The sequence below is a fragment of the Vigna angularis genome, chromosome 4, assembly GCF_016808095.1.
Source record: "Vigna angularis cultivar LongXiaoDou No.4 chromosome 4, ASM1680809v1, whole genome shotgun sequence".
NCBI lineage: Eukaryota > Viridiplantae > Streptophyta > Magnoliopsida > Fabales > Fabaceae > Vigna > Vigna angularis.
This window is the reverse complement of record NC_068973.1, coordinates 33,694,559-33,715,582: the sequence shown is the minus strand read 5'-3', so window position 1 is coordinate 33,715,582 and position 21,024 is coordinate 33,694,559. Positions and strand designations below refer to the sequence as shown.

At 36.5% G+C, this 21,024-nt stretch overlaps 3 protein-coding genes across 3 annotated transcripts; 2 read left to right on the top strand and 1 right to left on the bottom strand.

Annotated features, from left to right (window-relative positions):
• The first annotated feature begins 907 nt into the window (after positions 1–907).
• On the top strand, positions 908–3,121 carry LOC108329946 (ubiquitin-fold modifier-conjugating enzyme 1). Its single transcript, XM_017564347.2, has 3 exons — positions 908–1,300; positions 1,393–1,454; positions 2,827–3,121. The coding sequence occupies exons 1-3, from the start codon at positions 968–970 to the stop codon at positions 2,954–2,956; spliced, it is 525 nt and encodes a 174-aa protein (XP_017419836.1). The 5' UTR covers positions 908–967; the 3' UTR covers positions 2,957–3,121.
• A 3,016-nt stretch (positions 3,122–6,137) lies between these two features.
• Positions 6,138–9,257, top strand: LOC108331868 (glutamyl-tRNA reductase 1, chloroplastic). Its single transcript, XM_017566855.2, has 3 exons — positions 6,138–6,608; positions 7,321–7,562; positions 7,805–9,257. The coding sequence occupies exons 1-3, from the start codon at positions 6,365–6,367 to the stop codon at positions 8,933–8,935; spliced, it is 1,617 nt and encodes a 538-aa protein (XP_017422344.2). The 5' UTR covers positions 6,138–6,364; the 3' UTR covers positions 8,936–9,257.
• Positions 9,258–12,566: 3,309 nt separating this feature from the next.
• Positions 12,567–15,767, bottom strand: LOC108331847 (E3 ubiquitin-protein ligase WAV3). The gene is made up of 2 exons (XM_017566823.2): positions 15,040–15,767; positions 12,567–14,951 (listed from the first exon to the last, which is right to left on the bottom strand). The coding sequence occupies exons 1-2, from the start codon at positions 15,373–15,375 to the stop codon at positions 13,020–13,022; spliced, it is 2,268 nt and encodes a 755-aa protein (XP_017422312.1). The 5' UTR covers positions 15,376–15,767; the 3' UTR covers positions 12,567–13,019.
• Between the last annotated feature and the right edge of the window lie 5,257 nt (positions 15,768–21,024).

The following is a 21,024-nucleotide window of genomic DNA, read 5'->3' as shown; positions in this document are numbered from 1 at the left end:
CAAATTGGTTAATATGAAGGATATTTGGGACAATATTTTAGCATTAAGTTTTTTCTTTAACAAAGTTTATGTGTTGTAAAATGATATTTTTTATAGAGATTTCTAATAAAAAGAAATAAAATTTTATTTTAATTATATAATCTGAGTTAATTATAGAGTTTAGGAAGTGAAAAATTAGAGTATTTAAAATTAATGTAATAACTGTACATGATATATAAAATGAGTTGTACAAAAAATAATTATTCAATTTATTTAAAATTAAATTAATTAATTTTATTTATATTCAATTAAATTAAAACATAAACTTCCAATTTAATCTATTCAAACTTTCTATTTTTTATAAATTACATTCATCAAATTATTAACAATTTTTCATAAATTTTATGTCTTTATTATTACTTTTAAATCCTTTTAAATAAACATCATAAACTTCACATTTAAATTATCTCAAATTCATCCATCCACATTCCTCAAATCCAGGTTAGAAAACAAATACACTCAATTATTGATAATTATTGTATTTTGTATTCTTTGGTTCATTCTAACATTATATTATACAACGTACTGCAATTTAGATGTTATTGTAAACTTTTCAAAATAACTGAAATTATATTATAACTATAATAAACAATAAATAAATAAAGTGTATTTTAGTATTGTAATAACAATTTATATCATGATTATTCCTGTTTTAGTTATTGAATATTATTTTAAAAAACTTAAACTCAATTCAATGTATAAGACGTTGAAGACATGTATCACCGAAAAGATATTTAAAACAATGTTACAAATACTACTCAGAAAAATGACAACTAAATATATTTTTATTTAAAATAATTATATTTTAATTTGAATAAAAAATAATAACTCCTAATAATCTTTCACTGACTAGTATAAAAGAGCGAAGGAGCAGCATCGTCATTTGAAGGCAATTGAGCGTGCGTTTGAAGCAGACAGAGAGAGAGAGATGGAAGGTTGGGACCCGAACACGAAGTCGACTCTGACACAGATCCCTTTGCTTGCGACGAAGGCGGGTCCTCGAGACGGCGCGGCATGGACGCAGAGGTTGAAGGAAGAGTACAAGGCTCTCATAGCCTACACGCAGATGAACAAGTCCAACGACAACGATTGGTTTCGCATCTCCGCCGCCAATCCCGAAGGCACTCGTTGGACCGGTAAATGCTGGTACGTCTACAACCTCCTCAAGTATGAATTCGACCTCCAATTCGATATCCCCGTCACTTACCCTTCCACCGCCCCCGAACTCGAACTCCCTCAATTGGACGGAAAGACCCAAAAGGTTCCTTCTTTTCCCTTTTCCCTTTCCTCCTCCTTAGTTTTTTTACCTTTGACAGCAAAGTTTTAATTGCTCCCTCCTTTTTTATTTTATAGATGTACAGGGGTGGGAAGATCTGCTTGACTGTGCACTTCAAACCTCTTTGGGCCAAAAATTGGTACGTTTTCTTCTCAACTAACTATATAAAATTAACTTCAACCTATTTGTGATTGAGATTGTGATATGTTTGTGGGGACTGAACTACATAGTTGCCAATGAAAATAAAGGATTTTTCGCTAAACTAGATCTTAGTTTATGAGGGACTGTTGTGCTATTTTTTCACATATATAGTTTAAGTGCTTTAGGTAGAAGTTGACAAAGTGTTAACAATACCTGCTCTCAACGTGGAAGTGATGTTGAATGAACCAACAAGAATTGAGTATCTGGAAAACCTAAGTTTCACATTGACTGAAGTACCTGAATTGTGTATATTAGTAGGTAAAACTCTCATCTTAGGAGTTAGTTTTTGTGGTTTCGTAAGGTCTCACTCAAATTCCATGCTAAAGTCTGATATAAATTTGTTATTGTGCCACCTTTCATATTATCCATCCATGCACCAAACACAATAGTGTTTAGTGGGAGGGTGTGTATTGAAAAAGACCTGATTGATTTTTCTGTATCATATTATCCATTCACCAAACACAGTAGTGTTAAGTGGGAGGGAGTGTACTGAAAAAGACCTGATTTTCATGTTGAGTAAAGATAGGGCCTAAATAATGCATTTAAGTGAGGGGCAATCCTCACAATACGAGCTAACTTTGGTGTTGAATTAGAGTCAAGCCCAAATTTAAGACTAGGAACTATTGTGATTGCAATAGTTAGGATTGTTTAGATTCCAACAAGAATCATTTAGGATCCTTGGTCAAATGATATTGTTGATTAATCAATATCTAAAGCTGGATAAGGTAACTAGAAGGTATCTGTTCTGCTTCATTCACGTCACTGAACATCTGGAGTTGTTTAATGCAAGTGCATTTTAAGATAGCTTAATATGACACTTGATTTAGCTCTAGCAGAATACTGATGTGGGGCTTAATGTTTCTGTTTCAAGACTGGTGTTCCAATAGTGATTTGAGTTTTTTTCGTTTTAGGGCTGTTTCGTAATGACTGGCCTAACAATGATTTACAGCTGTAAAATCTTTTATGTAGATAAATAACCTGCTTTTTGGGATCAAATGGCATTTTTTTTTCTGGAGTTTTTTATTGCAAGTGCAGATTAAGGTAGCTTAATATGACACTTGATTTTACTTTAGCAGAATATTGATACGGGGCTTAATGTTTCTGTTTCAAGACCGGGGTTCTAGTAGTGATTTGAGATTATTTCGTCTTACGGCTGTTTCGTTTTGACTGACTTAACAATGATTTAAAACTGTGAAATCCTTTTTGTAGATAAAGTGACATTTTTTTTTCTGGAGATTTTAGTAAGCATCCTCTTCATGTTTTCTGAATTTAAATAACGATGTGTTTCTTGTTCTTGGCTTTTCTTACAGCCCCAGATTTGGTATTGCTCATGCACTTTGCTTAGGTCTTGCACCATGGCTTGCAGCTGAGGTTCCCATTCTTGTGGATTCTGGTATGATTAAGCACAAAGATGATGCAACCACATCAACTGAATCTTAGTTAATCACATGTCTTGCTGAAACTGTAAAAGTAGAACTCAGGTTTTTTTTTTCTTGCCTGATTGGTCGAGGGAAATAAAATGAGCTGTATGACCACAGGATTTTCTTTATGTAACTGCAGATATTGACGTAGTCTGGCAAATTAATATATATTGCATATGCAAAATGAGTGATTTTTATCCGAGCTTCATTTTCAGTCAAGCTTTCGGTTGAAAAAGTTTTCTCCTCTGTGTTGATGATAAATTTATGGGCTAAATGAAGGTTTATTTGAAACTTTCCTGAAAGGACAACGTTTGTCTAAACACTAGATATGATGGCAATCAAAAAGAAAATGAAGCTTGGGTCAACTTGGTCAAAGCTTTTTGCTGATCGCTTTTAATATTCTTTCTAAATTTTATTCACTTGGATTTCTCATCTTGCTTAAGCCTTTGATTTTTCTCTCCATCCCTCACCAAGAACTGTTCTACACGCTTAAGTTTGTTATTTCATAATTCAGATTGCAGACTTTTTCTATAACCATATTTTATCCTGCAATGTAAAGTCTAGAGAGGTGTCTTAATGTTCTGATTTGTACGCAAAAAATCTGATACAGCGTGAGATTGGCCTCGTCTACGTGATTAAATATATAGACCGGCCTCGTTTGACTTCGTTCCTGCTCTTGTAGCCCTCTTCCCCTTGTATCTTCTAAATCTTTGTTATAACTGCAATTCCTTGTTAAAAAAACTTATTTTGTGGGTTCAAGTTATCCCTTGTTCACAATTATTACCATAATGCCAGTGTTCTCATTTTCTGATATCGGCGACACAGCTTGTCGGTAAACTCCATATTGTTCTGATAAATTGTATGGGGTCAGAACATCCATAATCAGCTGTTAATATTTAAAAAACCCTTCTCCCTTGGAAAATTATTTTCAAGAATAATACATAAACCTGTGTTGCCTTTGCATTCACCAACTCTACAACTAGTGTTTACTAGAAACTTGTAGCCCCATACTCGTGTGACTGATTGGTCTTAGAAGAGTTGGTTTACTTGCTATAGATAATTTTGTTTCTGGATGCCTATAATCATCGTGGCATTCTGATGTGGAACGAAAAAACCAGAATTGATCTTGGCGTAATTTTCTCACATTTACAACGAAAATGAAAATTTTAACTTTCTCTCTGCTCTTTTGTGGTGAATGGGATATAAAACAAACAAATTACTAAGCGGTTTTCTTTGGCGTGAACAAATTACTAATTAGTTCAGCCCTTAAGAGAGTGCAATTTTAATTAATTAGGAGTAGAAATGTTGTCTGGTTCGGATTATCTAAAGAAATTATTAATCCGAAGAAGCTGAGGAAATTTTGTGAGTATAATAATATTTGAGTTGGCGTAGGAAATTATAGGTGGTGCAGAGTTCGTAGGTGGAAGTAGCTGGCGAGGACATTGTTGTAGACAGCATAAGAAGTAAACTGAAAGGTGAAGAAATATCCTGGGATGCACATAAATGGAATGAAGGTAATTTCAAGCTAAAGACATCTGATAATGATAAACTGATACAAGTTGAGAAGCACAGAGCACGAGTGAGAAGCTGTGAAAGACATGTGTAGAGAAGCATATCTGATGGGGTCTGTATAAAGCAGACATAAATGCTTAAAGTTTGTTTATAAACAGATGTTGGGCTTCCATAGCCTAGTGCACTAGTTGGACTCATTTGTCTGAATCAACTTGCTGGGGTTTCATACTTCATGCCTGCCTATTTTCCTATTTAATATTTTCTATCTATGTCCTATTTTTCCTAAAAATGGAAACTCATTGCTGTTCCTGCCAATTCAATATCATCACTCCAAGCAATATATTCTTAATTACTTCTTACCAAACATTTTAGGTGCCTTCAAATCAAAATTAAATGACAAGACATTGTACAAATCTGTTAAATAATGCATATATATATATATATATATATATATATATATATATATATATATATATATATATATATATATATATATATATATATAATTGGTGATATTGTAATCGGTGATATTGTAGCTTATTGGGAAGACCAACCACATCCTTTTCTAAATAATAGCATGGTCTAAATATGAAAATCATTTAGAGAATTATTTATAAAAAAACAATAATATATGTTTCAAGGTCGAAAATCACAATTAATATTTTTTCACACTTTTTTTTTTCAATTCTCTATTCCTATCTTAAATTTTTCTTATAAACTTATTTTCAGTTATCTATCTTCAAACTCTAAAATAAACATATAAATATTTGTGAAAGATACTTCCACACTTAAATTAGTTATATATGTCTCATTGGTTGTTATAATAAGTCTTAAATTCACAATAAATACAGTTATTTATCTTCTTACTTTATCAAGTGAAATTTTAATTAGAACTGGCCTAATTACAACCCAAAAGTTATCAATAATTATGTTTTATTTATAAATAAGTTAGATTTGTAACGAGTGTAATGACTGATGAGTTATTGAGAAGCTGTCTAGTTTACAAAATGTTAAAATTGGATGTTCATAATCCAAGTCCAAGTTAACTAGAGATCGACGTATCATACACTTAGAAGAAAAATTTACTGTAGAAAATACTCACTCACACTTTAATTAATAAGAGATTAAAGAATCTAAATAATATATGATAATAAATAAAATGTATGAATATGAAGTATGAATAATAATAAGCTTCCATCACCATAATTAATAAAATATATTAAATAAATTGTGTAATTAAATATTATTTATTTGTTACGTAGCGATTATGATCGTAATATATCTGTAAAGATATTTCATAATATCTTTAGAAGTATGTAAAATATCAAATATTAAAATGATAAAAGAAAATTACAGTAGCAAATGCGATGGAAATGATGGTGGAATTATTGGTCAGTTACAAAGTCTTGAACGACAACAGTAAGATGGAGACAGTAGCAGTGAAAATGGTAAGGGACATCATAGTGTATAAGGTGGTAAAAGAAAACAAGAAAACAACAAAAGGAAAATGAATTCTTTTTTATCTGAAAATGAATAATATTAAGGAGTTTGATAAATTGAAGTGTTGCAGTAATTAAAGAAAAGACAAAATAAAAAATAAAAAATTACGTTTGAGATATTTTTACAGTGATTTAACACATGTCAAATAAGTATGTCGAAGAGGAAGGAGTGTGGATAAAGCATGGTGAGCGGCCTCCAATGAGAAGTCAGAGAAATCTCTTATATGAATGAAACCTACAAAGGCTCTCTTTTTCGTAACAAAGCCACACGCCTTAGACCAAATCAGAGAGAGGAGGGTCAAAGTTTGCATAACTGTTCTAATTTTCCTTCTCTTGTGCGACTGCCCCTCCTCTCTAACATCTTCCACCTCAATTCCCCTTCCCTTCTTTTTTAGGGTTAGGGTTCTCGCGCCACAATGGCACTTTCATCCACATTCTCGGCTGCAAAATTTGATGTTTTGTACCTCAAATCCTCATCTTCCTCTTCCTCGCAATTTCCTTCAAAGGCATTACCCACTGCTTTTCTTGGCCATAACAGAACGACCTTCGTCCGGAGAGGGGTTGTTCGCTGCGACTCTAAGCTCTCTGATGCATCCGTTGGTCCCAACAATGCTATCTCTCTCTCCGCTCTTGAGCAGCTCAAGACTTCTGCTGCTGATAGTAAGTCCAGATAACTTTACATTTTCTTTTATTGCCTTCGTAATCTCGTTAATTCGGTATTCCCGTTTCTCCCCATGGTTTCGATCTTTTCCCCCCGGAATTACGCTTGAGTTTGTCGTTTTGTATCTTTCCTTTGTTGAATAAAAACACTCGTGTTATTTATACTTGGTCTTTTATTTAAGATCATGTTAAGCATGGGCATTAGTCGTACGTCTGTGGAGAATTTCTTCGCATATTCTTCTCTTCAATTATCTTTGTTGGGCGATTTTACTGTTTGATCTGAATGTGGAATAGTATATTGGGTGCTTGAAATATTAAACAATTGCAACAATACTTGGAACCATATAATCGCTGTTCGATCAGGATTCAAGGATTGAGTTTTGCACCGTAGCATCTTCCCTTTTTTATTATTTGCGTTGATGATTTTTTCATTGGTGTATTCAATTTGATTACGGGTCCTTTCTGTTAATGTTGAAAAGGGAAAAAACGAAATGGAATTGGAATGTTCCAAGTGATTGGGCTTTTGTACTTCGTGAATGGAGTTGTACGCCTAAATTATATTCTATGTAGACTTGTAGCTTTCGGGAATTGGGACTTGAGGTGAAGATCCAGGGCAATGTTTACACCAAAGGCTTTCATTGGATTTGTACCGGTTATTTATCTGATGTTTTTTTATTGCAGCTTTTAAATAATTTGTAATTAACCTTGACAGGGTATACAAAGGAAAGGAGCAGCATTATTGTCATTGGGCTAAGTGTGCACACGGCACCCGTGGAAATGCGTGAAAAACTTGCAATTCCAGAAGCGGAATGGCCTAGAGCTATTGCAGAGCTGTGTAGTCTTAATCATATTGAAGAAGCAGCTGTTCTCAGCACCTGCAACCGAATGGAGATATATGTTCTGGCACTGTCCCAACATCGTGGTGTCAAAGAAGTCATGGAATGGATGTCAAAAGTATGTGTAAAGTTTAGGGAACGGATCCAGTGACTTTTCCACATAACTTTAGTTAACTTTGTTCAATTTTTAACTGGTTTCTTTCGGAAAAATGAAGTTGGTCATTCAACACATGAAAATTAACTAAAGTTACATTAAATATTCTCGGAAAAAAGTCACTGAATCAGTATGCGTTAAGTTTATTAGCCAGATGGTATCTAAAGCGCTTTATTAAATATTTACATGCCTGTTCTGTTTTGCAGACAAGTTCTGTCCCTGTTTCAGAGCTAAGCCAGCACCGATTTTTACTTTACAACAATGATGCCACACAACATCTTTTTGAAGTATCAGCAGGTCTTGATTCTCTTGTTTTGGGAGAAGGTCAAATCCTTGCCCAAGTAAAGCAAGTTGTCAAGGTTGGACAAGGAGTTAACGGCTTTGGGAGAAACATCAGTGGGCTATTCAAGCATGCAATTACTGTTGGTAAAAGGGTTAGAACTGAGACTAACATTGCTTCCGGAGCAGTTTCTGTGAGCTCAGCTGCTGTGGAGTTGGCCTTTATGAAGCTACCTGAAGCCTCACTTGACAATGCCAGAATGTTGGTTATTGGAGCTGGGAAGATGGGGAAGCTCGTGATCAAACATTTGGTGGCTAAAGGTTGCAAAAAGATGGTTGTTGTCAATAGAACCGAGGAGAGAGTTGCTGCAATACGAGAAGAACTGAAGGATATTGAAATAATCTACAAACCCCTTTCAGAAATGCTCACCTGTGCTGGTGAAGCTGATGTAGTTTTCACCAGTACTGCATCAGAAACCCCATTATTCTTGAAAAGTAATGTCAAAGATCTTCCTCCTGCAAGTCAAGATGTTGGAGGCCGTCGCATTTTCGTTGACATTTCTGTTCCCCGGAATGTGGGTTCATGTGTCTCAGACCTTGAGTATGTGCGAGTTTACAACGTTGATGACCTTAAAGAGGTTGTGGCTGCCAATAAAGAGGATCGCCTAAGAAAAGCAATGGAAGCACAGACAATCATTGCTGAAGAATCTAAGCAATTTGAAGCTTGGAGGGACTCGCTGGAAACTGTCCCTACTATAAAAAAATTGAGGGCTTATGCAGAAAGAATCAGGCTTGCTGAGCTGGAGAAATGCTTAGGTAAGATGGGTGATGATATACCAAAAAAAACACGGAGGGCTGTGGATGATCTTAGTCGGGGTATAGTGAATAAGTTGCTTCATGGTCCAATGCAACATTTAAGGTGCGATGGGAATGACAGTCGGACTCTTAGTGAGACACTCGAGAACATGCATGCTTTGAATAGGATGTTCAACCTTGATACTGAGATATCTGTTTTGGAGCAAAAGATTCGAGCGAAGGTAGAACAAAACCAGAAATGAAATCCAACACCAATTTCATTGATCATAATGATTTATTCTCTCCATTAGAATAAGAGGAAACATCCTCACCTGTTAGGAACTTAGTTGCATAGTTAAAACACCTAAAGTGTCCATGTGGTCCTTCGTCTGCATGGCCTAACATCAAATCGTCCGTGTTTCTTGGGTCATGTGCTTTCACCCTGTTTTTCCGCAGCCAGCCATCTGGCTTTGTATTATACAAAATGAAGTGTTTTGTTGAGCTTTGTATTTACCTCGAATAATATTTTCTAAAATGTGCCCCTGTATCGAGAATGTTAAGTGTAAGTGCCGAGTTTCTACAGTATAGAGAGGGTTGGTTTTGCACTTCCCGCGTCTTGGTCCGGGTTTATTTACACTTTTCAGTGTTTTAGATTTTTTAAACAATATATTTGGAACCAATCACTAGTTTATCTACAAGCATTGTTCTTGGAGTGTTTCTTCTAAGTGTTGTAACAGGTTTAGAATAGCAATCTCGACTCGGAGGAGGGATTATGACACTGAGCTCTGTTATTTTACCTCTAATTTGAAGACTGCGCGTGCTAGCATTGGCCAGTCAAAGCAGTGAAATTAGGAAAGTTGATTAAAACGAGATGAGATATGTTAAGACAAAAACGCCGGTGAAAAAGCTAGACAAACGAATCACTCGATCGCTCCATCAGCAATTCAGCAAATCAGGTAGGTCACTGCAGAACTCCAATTCTGATGAATACGAAAGCTGTATTAAAAAATGTTAGTAATATTTCCTCTTTACTAATATTCTTTTCCTTTTTGTTTGCCTATTTGAAAGATACATTTTTGTTTTATTACTTTATTTGTATATATTTAATATTATCATATTATCATATTCTCAAATATCATATATTTTTAAATATTTTATTCATACACTTATCTTATATGAAAGTGAAATAAGAGGAAATGCTGTAATAAATTAGAGAGAAGTTAATAAAAGAGATTATTTGTTAGTTTTGCCTTATTTCCCTAGAAATCTGTAGAAAAAGAACAAAAGTTGTGTGCTCTCATGTTGTAGAATGTGTATTGTTTGAAGTAATTTTATAAGAATTGATAAATTTATTACATAACATCAATTACACGAAAACATAGTGGTGTTTTAATAAATTACCCATTGAATATTTAAAGTTTTTTTGGTTTGTCAAAACCTTGATTTTACAGAGTGAAAAAAAGACAATATAACTTATAAATTGAAAACATAAAAATAATATTTATTACCTTTGAAAGAGTAAAAAAAAATAAAGCAAAAAATATTTTTAAAAATGAAATAAATATCTAAAAGCAGACAGGAAAATCTCATCAAGGGTAGCCCAACACACATACATTTAAAGAAGATCTTTTAGTCGAAACAGATTGAGAAGATAAGAGTACAACTCACACACAAGGCAGACTTGCTCAAAACTACTGAAATTGCAGTGTTGTTAGAATGAATGCTTCGGACAGAAACCTTGGCGTGTCACTACCATCCTTCTACATCTTAAATCGTCTTAAATTCTCGTGACTCAACTAATAGACACCACATGTAAGTGTTAGAGAAAGGAACGTTGCATTGGTAATTGGCGTGATAGAGCAACAGGGACAGCTAAAAGATCTATTAAATGAACTCAATTGTCATATGTTTACTTTGTATTCTTGTGACCAAATAATCAATTCACATTTTCCCATTCCCAGACCTTCAACTGGAGAAAAATGGAAAATGAATAGCAGTACTCTCAACATTTGTAATGCTCATTTACATTAATTATAATTAAGATGGAACAAATGCAACAAAATTAATAAATTAATGTACATAAATGATTTTAGATGATTTTCTTTTACAAAAATAATATTAGAGTATCTGTTAGTGAACTGGAAAATATATGGTGACTTTATTATAATTATTAAACAAGATTATAGTTTATTTTATGGCAATCTTATGATTTTATATAAATGTTTCATATTGCTACAAGATTATGAGATACGGTGTCAAATTTTATCCAATTTACTTTTTATGATTTCTGAAATGAAATCATTGAATATTTGGCAGATGGTGACGGACATCACAGCCGGATTGTGAAACGTAAAGGGTATTCCCCTGTCCTCTTGTTTTCATTTTGGGTCCATGGACGAAAAAAACCAACCCTTTGAATTGTGAAACGTGGGCTTAAAATTTGCCACAACAATAATTCAAAAGCGATGCCATGTTGTCATGCAAGTTCAATCTCCATCGTGTTTTGTACAAAGAGAATGGTGGTCACCCCCCTACAAATACCACGTTAAATTCACCCAACCAAACACTTATTTCTTTAGGTTTTCTCTACCTGCATTTCCCCACTTTTTTATTCTACACATTTTTTAACTCAATGATTAAGCATCTCTAATAAATTTTCTCACAATGTACGTAGTCAGCAAAAATAAGTAAAGGCCTTTATATCTGGAAATCGTGAAGAATATGTAATACTTTATTTTATGGGGCATTTGAGAGAGAATTGAGGATTTTAAAGAATGAAAATGGTTTATACAGTATTTTTTAACTGAAGCAGTGTAAAGAAACAGTGGTACTAAAATTAGATCAGTTGATAGATAAGATATAAAGTGTGGATCCCTAGCCTAGAGTGGAGTAGCCCATGGGTTATTTATAGCGCAACACAAACTGACATAAAAAGCAGGTCCTTTGTTGAGTAGGCCTGGAGCAGACCAAAGCTAAAACAGAATTGGCGTTGTTGGTGGTGTTGTTTTTGGGACCTCGTCGTGCTCCTCTTCCTCCTCCTATACTCCTATACTCCTATACTCCCATTAACACTACCAAGAATAAACCATAAGAGCACTGGGCCAAGAACAAGACGGGGAGATGGTGATGGATATGACTGATGAGACTCCTATCTGGGCTCCACACCTGACATCTCTGTTCCAGATCCTCCTCTCATGCTAACTAATTAAAATTGCCCTCTCATCTCTTCTCTCCATTTATCATATCCATCACTCATCCATCCATCCCTACTCAATTTATACTTCTGAGCCCACCAACTAGCTGGAAACTTATTGTCCATCCCACCAAGCTAAGCTTCCTGACACATACCATTTTTAATTTTGGACTCCCCGGCCATCACTTTTTCCGGCTACTTGTTAAACAAGTTTAAAATTTTCAGCTATAAAATTCACTACCAATAAGCGCATGTATGTATAAATAAATTCTCCGTCACTCGCGGATTAGGTGTATGTATCTCATGTGCCTACTGTGTGCTTTGGAAATCTCATCTCCAAGGGATATGGACCTACAACTTATTTCCCCCCTCCTTTTACTACCTTCGAACACGGTTTATTTTATTTTGTCACGTCACGTAGCTCAATGTAACGCTTATGATTGCATTTAACTTTGGGCCCCCTTCAAATTTCATTTCTGAATTGCCAAGGTAAGGGTACTTGTATGAAAGATGAAAGAAACTGAAAAAGCAGCATGTTGCCATGGAACGTAATCATTTGTTCATCATTAAGTTCTGTCTTCTGCCATGTTTTTCATCCAAAAGATGATTTTAGCCTCGTTGGTAGTCCGCTTGTTAATTATTAGCCGCACAAACCCACTACCTTAAAGCGACAACCAAAATCTTAAAATGACAATATCGACTTCCGAAAAGGCAAGCATAAAGAGAGAGACTTTATAGATTACTAGTAGAATGGCATTTACAACTTTCTAGTGTCTACTACTACTACTCTTACTACTACCCTTTCATATCATAAACTACCAATCTGAAGATGGCAGCGGCGGAGTTTAGATTTGTTCTGGGTTGGGTTGTGTTGTGTGGTTGAAAAGCAAATGATTAAAATGGGAAAACAAGAGTGTATGTAAAAGGCACAAGACAGAAAGACATGACGGAGGATGCATCCAATGAATTTCTCCCATTTTAGGGTGGGCCATGCCCTTTTCTCTCTGGTCATCTTCCAATGCAGAAAGGGCCGCGCCGTCTGCTACCACCTTGTCCCCATTCCATTCTACTACCATGCCCCATCCCTTTTTCTCTCTCTCATATGCCTCCACATTTTAAAACAATAAAAACAAAACATAATTTAATAAATAAAATTAAAACCTAGCGTTTTCGAAGCCGTGCAAGTCGCTGACTCTGTTCAAAGACTTCTTCATCATCGCCACCTTAGCCAGCTTCTCGGCGGCTCTCCAAGCCGACGTCGGTGTAAGCGGCTCGCCATTCTCGTCCACCAAAGTCACCTCTCTCTCACTCCCTCTTCTCCGCTGTTGCACACTTTGCTGCTGTTGCTGAACCTGAACCTGAACCTGCTCGTGCTGTCTTCGCCAATGAAGCTCTGCCAGCTCAGCCTCCAAGGCGCGCATGTAGTCATCCGCCGAAGCGGCGTTGGAGTGCATGAGAAGTGCACGCGCTGAGGCAAGCAAATGATGCGCGCTGGTGAAGTCAGCGTTATGCTCAAGAAGCCTCCTGGACTCTGCAATGGCTCGGGTAGTTATGAAGAGATTCCTGAGCCTCTGGATCCTAGTACCGGAACAACGCAGGCTCTGAGGCGGCGGCACCAGAAGACCCTGCTCCCTACCGTATACGATCTCCTGGCTAGCAGGGTCCTTATAGAGGCACCGTACAGCCATCACGTGGTGGGTCCCATGTCCTGACGACGCGGGAACTCTCAACTCCACCAACAGCTCCCTCTCTTCCTCCGCGTACAAGTCGCCCAGCCGCACCGCCCCTGAGCTCAGCAGACTGGGCCTTCCACTGCACGAGTAAATCGCGCTCATCTCCACCGCCTCTGACTCAAAGCCCACTTGAATCCTCAAATCCTGCACCACCACGCTCAGAAGCCCACCCACGCACTTCGCGAACGCCTCCTCCCCCGGTTCCTGGCTGAAACCGCTTTTCGCCCCGAACCCGAAAGCGTGAACCGGAATCTCGATATGCGCGAACCGCGTCGACGACACGTGACTCGAAGCCTTCCTCTGACCACTACTGTTACCCCTCTGATTCTGAACCCTCTCTTCTTGACCGTCCGATAACAGCATCACGCTCGCCACCGGGTTTCTCTCTCTGCGATCCTCTAACACTCTCGTCGCCTTCCTCAACGCCTCGCCTACGCTCGAGCCTTGACCTACCACGAGCCGGTCAACTATGCGTCGAGCCACGCGCTGTCCTTGGGCCGTCATTCTGCGCAGAGGCAATAGCCGTTTCGAAGTGGCTGAGAAAGCGACGATTGAGAGCCTGTCGGCGGGGCCAAGCGATGAGACAACCAAACGCATCGCGCGCTTTAGCATGTGCAGCTTCGCTCCGGTCATGTTTCCACCAACGTCCAGCACAGTGACGAGATCTATCGGCGCACGTTGCGATGGCGCCGTGCTGCTCCGCGGTGGAGATGGTGGAGGCGGAGCCTTGACTTTCAACACCAACGCGTAGGTCTCGTGCGTTCGGGAAGCCGAGATAACGGCGCACTCCGGCATGAGTTTCACCTGAACCGTTCTGGAATCTCCGTCAGTTGTTTGGAAGGAATCGGAGTATGATTTGGAGGAGGACGAGTTCTTGGTGTTGACGAAAAAGCCCTGGAACTCCCCGGCGTCTTCTTCTTCGTCGTCTTCTTCGACATTCTCGTCGGCTTCGGGAATAGGAATGATCCTTCCGCCCGAGGTGGGAGAGAGGAGTGGCTCGTCGTCGTCGTAGGACCGAACCGAATCTGTATGTTTGGGTGGGGTCTCCACCTGGCTGTAGGTCTTGAAAACGGGGGATGTGTTTTCTGTTGGCTTTTTGACGTTGGCATTGGTGTTTTCGGTGGTCCTCTGAGCGACGTCATTTTTCGTGGCGGATTGCGCAGCGAGGTTCTTGTGCGCCGCGAGTAGTGGGACGTCCTTCCACGTGGCGTTGCAGACGGGGCACACCAGGCTACCATGTTTGCGCACATGCGCTGCGATACACGGGAAATGAAACGCGTGACCACATTCCGCAGTGTAAATAGCCGTACCCTGTCCCGTCTTCACGCTGTTCAAGCAAATTCCACAGCTACTCTGTTCAACAACAACATTCAAATACTTTATTATTATTGTTATTATCATCATCATCAATCACCGCATAGGCAGAGAGAACGTAACATACCCTGAATTTGAAACTGTTCTTGAAGAGGGAGAGCTTGAGAGGAGAACGCGGTGAAGATGGATTTGAGACAGCAAGCGTTTTGGGAGACTTGGTTGTTCTGGAGGTGTTCTTGCTTTGAACTCTGGGGCTTTCGTTTACAGTAACTGTTTGAGAAGCAGATTCTGGTGTAGTTGTGCACCGCAAGCGTGGGGTGGAAGGGTTGCTCCCTCCGGAGAGAAAACCCAAGCGGGCACAGCTTCTCGGGCTGGGGCTTGGGCTTGGGCTTCCGGGCTGTTTATCCGATATGGTAGAAGCTGGGTCGCGGGTGCAGAAGGCTCTCCTCCAACCAGTACCCATGTTTACAGTGATGGCTACACCTGAGGAATATATATATCTACAGAGAATGGATCCCTTTCGCTTTTCTCAAAGGGAGAGAAAGATGGGGAAAAAACAAGTTTTGTTTGTTCTGATGAATCTGAAGGTGGCACAGAAGACAAACGAATTTTGGTTGAGGGGCATGGGATCAAACGAAAATAAGGCTAAGAGACAAACTAAAGGGATGGATTCAGATAAAAGGAGATATTCAGAGAGAGGCAGGGATGGCTCTTTCGATCTTCACTTCTCTCTCTCTCTCTCTTATATCGAGAAACCCAAAAGATCTCTGCAATTAAACGCCTTGAGAGAGATCTGTCTCTCTTTCTCTTTCTCTTTCTATGTGTCTGTATATGTGTAATTTGTACAAAAAGGGAAGGCCCGCTTCGTCTGCATATTTATATATGGTGGTGCTTTTGGAAGGAGAACAGTGACGCAAATTACCATCTACATCTACATCTACTTCCAATAATTAAACAAATCAAACCTAAACCCATCATTTACTACACACTTTTTACCACCATAACTGCCACCTCTTTCTTCCCCGCCCTCCCTAACTATCTAACTAATCATTAATCATTTCTATTATTCTTTAACCTATCACTCACAATTGCCAAAGCTACTCAACATCATCCACTAAACAACAAACCTCATTCCTCCTTCAGACCTTCGCCCATTTCAAAATTACACTTTTAAAACTCAAAAATCAACTCTTTCATAAACATTTTTTTTAAATCATAAAAATCTTTCGCTAACTCAAATCTCCGTCTTATTTATACTTTTCATCATTAATTTTTAAAGTAGATGCTTATTAGTATTTTCAAATCAGACAAATAGTAGTAATCTAAGATTTCCATGCTTCAATCTCAGACTTCACCTTATTTTTCTTCTTCCAAAGTTTTCAAATTTTACCTACTTATAATTTCCGAAATCTTTTTATATGCTAAATTCGGCATATGTAAACCTCGTAAGTTAAAAAAAGATAACATTCTTTTAGGAGTTTCGGATAAGTATAAATTATTGACAAGACCAATTCATTAATCTTAAAATCATGCTTGAATCGAAGGGATTTGAGTTTGAGGTAAAGTTGGTTGGAGCGTTAATATTCAGAATATTCCTTTCACAATACATAATAATCAAAGAAAACATTTGGAGTCCAAGAAAAGATATAGAAAAAGTTATAATAATTTGTGGTTAAGCAGTAATTGTTTTGAAGATATTGTTGATGATGTATGTGAGATGGCAGTCATAGGTGAGAGGGGAAGTTGATAACCGAACAGATGACGCAGTTCCCATGCACACCACCTTGTTAGTTGTGTAGTGTTGTGACACCTCCACACACACCAACACGTGCCATACACTGCTCACACACAACACAACCCTTCGACTCAAAAACACCCTTCCTACTCCAATCTACTTCTACTCCCACCTCTCATGCAATGTTGGCCGTTTGATGCATCACCATCAAGGGCATCAAAGTGGGACCACCGAGAGAAGATTCAGTGTGTTCCAGCCACAGCCACACAGCCACACTGCCACAAAAGCCAATTCTAATTTTTACTACTCACCGTAACAATGCATATACCTTGCTGCTGCACACGACACAGTACAGTGTTTGAATTATTCGTGGGGTTTGGTGTGAAAGGTATGAGGACGTGTACAACTCCAAATTTACCCTGACATTAACCTCGGATTACAGTGTGGTAATTTTCATAAACAGTAAAACCTAGATGTCACCCCAACTTTTGGAGTACACCAGTACTACTGCTGCTAATTCTACTCCATGCAATGTTTTTTTGAGCAGGAGCTAGGAGAACGTAGAATAGAGTACAGAAAGGTGAAAACATTAATTGCCATAAAAAAGTCAGAATTACTATTACTACTACATTGTATAATAAAACACTCACTCATCAGACATCCACATGACCCGTCCTTTCTTGGTGTGTCAGTAGTTTGGAGACCTACGCAGAAAGCCCCCCCTTCCACACAGACCCTACATACAAACCCCATACCCTCCCTTTTCTCTGTGCATGGGCCTTGCCCTACAATGTCACTCACTTACATTTACCCAGTTACTTCTTCTATATTATTTCAACATTATTCAATAATTCACACCCACCCCTACTCTTCTTTCTCACACTAACACCTTTATCAATCATATATTTGTTCACACATCTACAAGATTCAAACTTTATTTACAAACCACGACTTTTACTTACGATGAACCCTAAAAATTGGATAAAAAAAACAGTTTATACAGTAAATGTCCTTGAAAACGAAGCAGAATGGTTTGTTAATGGTTTAGTGAAGTGTTGATCAGTGGGGTTTGATTATAGGTTAAGTATAGTAGTGTGGTGTGATTGAGAAATAAAGAACTAGGTAAAGTCGTTGTTGACAAATGCATATATAGCCACCAAAATGAACCAGTAGGGGTAGATTTCTTAAAGCTATGAAACCTAGGCAGAGAAATCACAGCCTCGCACACAGAGGTAGGTTGGTACCTTCCCAAAAGAACATAACAGAGAGAAAAGGAGAGAGAGATTTGACTGCAAGTATCATCAAAGAGTCAATAATTTCGACACGCACGTCGCGAGGTTAGGTTAGGGTGAGACTTTCAACGCCGTTTCGCATCTAAACCCTAAGCTGATGACGTTTTCGTATGCTACTATCAGTACCTGTGCGTGTTCCTTCGTGCAATGCATAGCAAACAAAAACAAAACAAACCCACTCGTATAACTGCGTGCGTCAAATCTCATTTGTCAACTTTCCACAAATCGAAGTATATATCCCACAGATTAACTATTAAATATTAACATATTATACATGCTTTTCATTATGCATTTTTTTTTCCAGGGTATTCAAAGTTAATTACTATTTTGTTTTCAATATTGAAATGTAATGAGAAGGAAAACAAAATAATGATTAGACATTAGAGCTTTGGTGGATTTGAATATGAAGAGTTTAGAAAACTAAACTAGAGTGATGAAAATGAATACAAAAAAGCGATGAAGAATGGACAATGAAGGATTTGAGTTTGTGTTGTGATGGCCTTTTTAAGAATGGCTACGAGGCTGTACCTATAAAGTTTGGTAGGTTTTAGCTCTGGTTTAAACCATATTTTGGTTCTTGCCCATGTCTGGGGAGACAACACTCAAACCCCTCTGTAAAAATTAAAAACCCACCTTTATTTATGGCTTTCCCTTTTTTATTGTGTTATGCGGGTGGATAGGGGAAATGAGAAAAATAAAATTAAATAAAACTCTTCTATTTTTAATTTTATTTAGATTAATTTATTCTTTTATTGTTTTCTTTAATTTCCGTAAAATATTTATGCCTAGCATCGGAGGAGGGTTGATTTTTTAAATTAGTGATTAATTAATTAGGAATTGGGTTAACTTTGTTGACTTTTTGAATGACAGTGTATGGAGATGGTATGGATAATGGTTAGAAATGGAGAATTATTTTTATATGAAAGGGGAAATGACAGAGGAAGAAATGTGTGTGAAAGAACACATAACTACCTCGGTACTCACAATGATGTAGTGATGTGCATGCATTAAATTTGTTGACCATATGATATCATGCGTAAGTGCCCACCACCGGATCTCTCATGATATGCATATCTTTTGTTTCCAATTAATGCTACATCTATGCTGCTACCCTATAGTAAATAAATAAATAAATCATATTCACAAATTTAAATTTCTTTTTATTTCATTCCATATTATTACTTTTAAACATCATAAAAAAAATTTAAGAATGATTTTTAATGAGTACAAAAAGAATTAATTTTACTTGTAATGGGTTTGGAGACAGTAATATCTGTCTAAAGAAGCAAGTGTTCCAAATAAAATAATTAGGCATCTTCACCAAACCATATTTTATACACTTTATTTTTCTACTCCCACTATTGCAGATGATTCATTGTCAAACATGTACTGCAAGTGTCTAGCAGCACAATCGGTAAAGATTGAATAACAGTTCTTCTTTTCTTTGAATCTGGATTTTATTTTTTTAAAACAATAAAATATGGCGTGAAACTCTCATATTAGGGTTTAGGAATTATTTTGTCACATTATTTTTAAGCAATTCAGATAAAATTTATTCCAATAAAATAAATTTTAATTCTTCAAAATTAAAAGAAGTACCTTTTACTTCTCTTCTGAAGATTTCATTCTTAAATTTATAAATTCAAGAATCAAATTGATGACTGTGGAAGAAATGTTTTTCCAATAGTAAATAATTCTTTATTAAATGATTTTTTTTCTTTTGAAAATAGAAAACATATTCTATCCAAGATATTAATATTAATTTTTCTCATTTTTATCTATGTTAAGAGGTAGACTTTAAGTCTAACTTAATCTCAAAATACCAACGTGTAAGATGATATTTACACTCACTTATATACTCTAAATTAACTCTATCTCTAATTAACGTGAAACTTCTAACAAAACAGACTATAACTAGGTGTTATATAACTAATTATTAGTTATACTATTCACTCAATATATTTGCAAAGATTACAACAAATATATTCTAATATTAGTATTAAAGATTTTTTTTTTTCATAAAAGGGTACATACTATTGTCCACTTTGTTAATTTTGAAACTAATTTGCTGCTATTTTTTTTGTATATCCTTTTCAAAGTAAAAGAGAAAGTTTCTAAAGCCTACACAAAGCAAGATTGATTACAGTTTGAAAAGCTTGGATGTTTTTTTATCTCATTCGAAGACATATACAATCTCAGTTGACAATATGTAACATAAACATAGTTTTATTTACAGAAGTGAAAATAATAGACAAAAATTATAGGTTTAGAACAGGTTGTTGTGTTTCGGTGGAAATGTCTGAATAATAATTTGGTGAGTCCTGTTAGATATTGAGGTTTATTGTCCATATTTGCATCTTTTAATGTCAAATCTTGTGACTTCTTGTTCCCTTAATGTACGTATCAGTTTTTTCTTGGTATTTTAGTCCTTTTATGATTGTGCCTTTCATAATCATCTTACAGGTACCTACAATTTTAGGGAGAAGATATGCTACATTTTTAATGTTCCAACACTTTCATTTTCCTTTTGCAATTAACTATCTTTATAGCTGTAGACATTAATTAATATATTTATTTTTATATACAATAGTAGACCCGTGAAGTGTTTACTTATAGTGCACATTTATTTTTTTTCTCTATGATTTCACAAATAGTTGGACCGTCAAAGGGGCATATGTTAAAAGAAAACACGAAAATGACTTGCTAAATGAGTATGAGTTCACATTTAATTATTAACCCACAAAAATTTATTACATAATACCAAGATAAAGAGTTCGATACTTCTCAATTTCGATAATATATTGGCCTCTCAACCACTACGTACAAGTATAATTTAAATTTGAAATATAAAAATCACCACTTTTTTCCATAACAAACTATGCATGTTAATTTTAAAACACTTTGTTCTTAAGCTTTTTAATTGTCAATTATTCCAAATGATGATAATATATAGTTTGATATCTTTGATAATAACTTAAAGTACAGATTCTATAAGATAAATATCTGTTTTTGTCTATAGTTGCTTGTTGGAATAAAACAAAGATTGGGACCCATCCACCATACTTTAGGGGTCAATGTTTTTCTC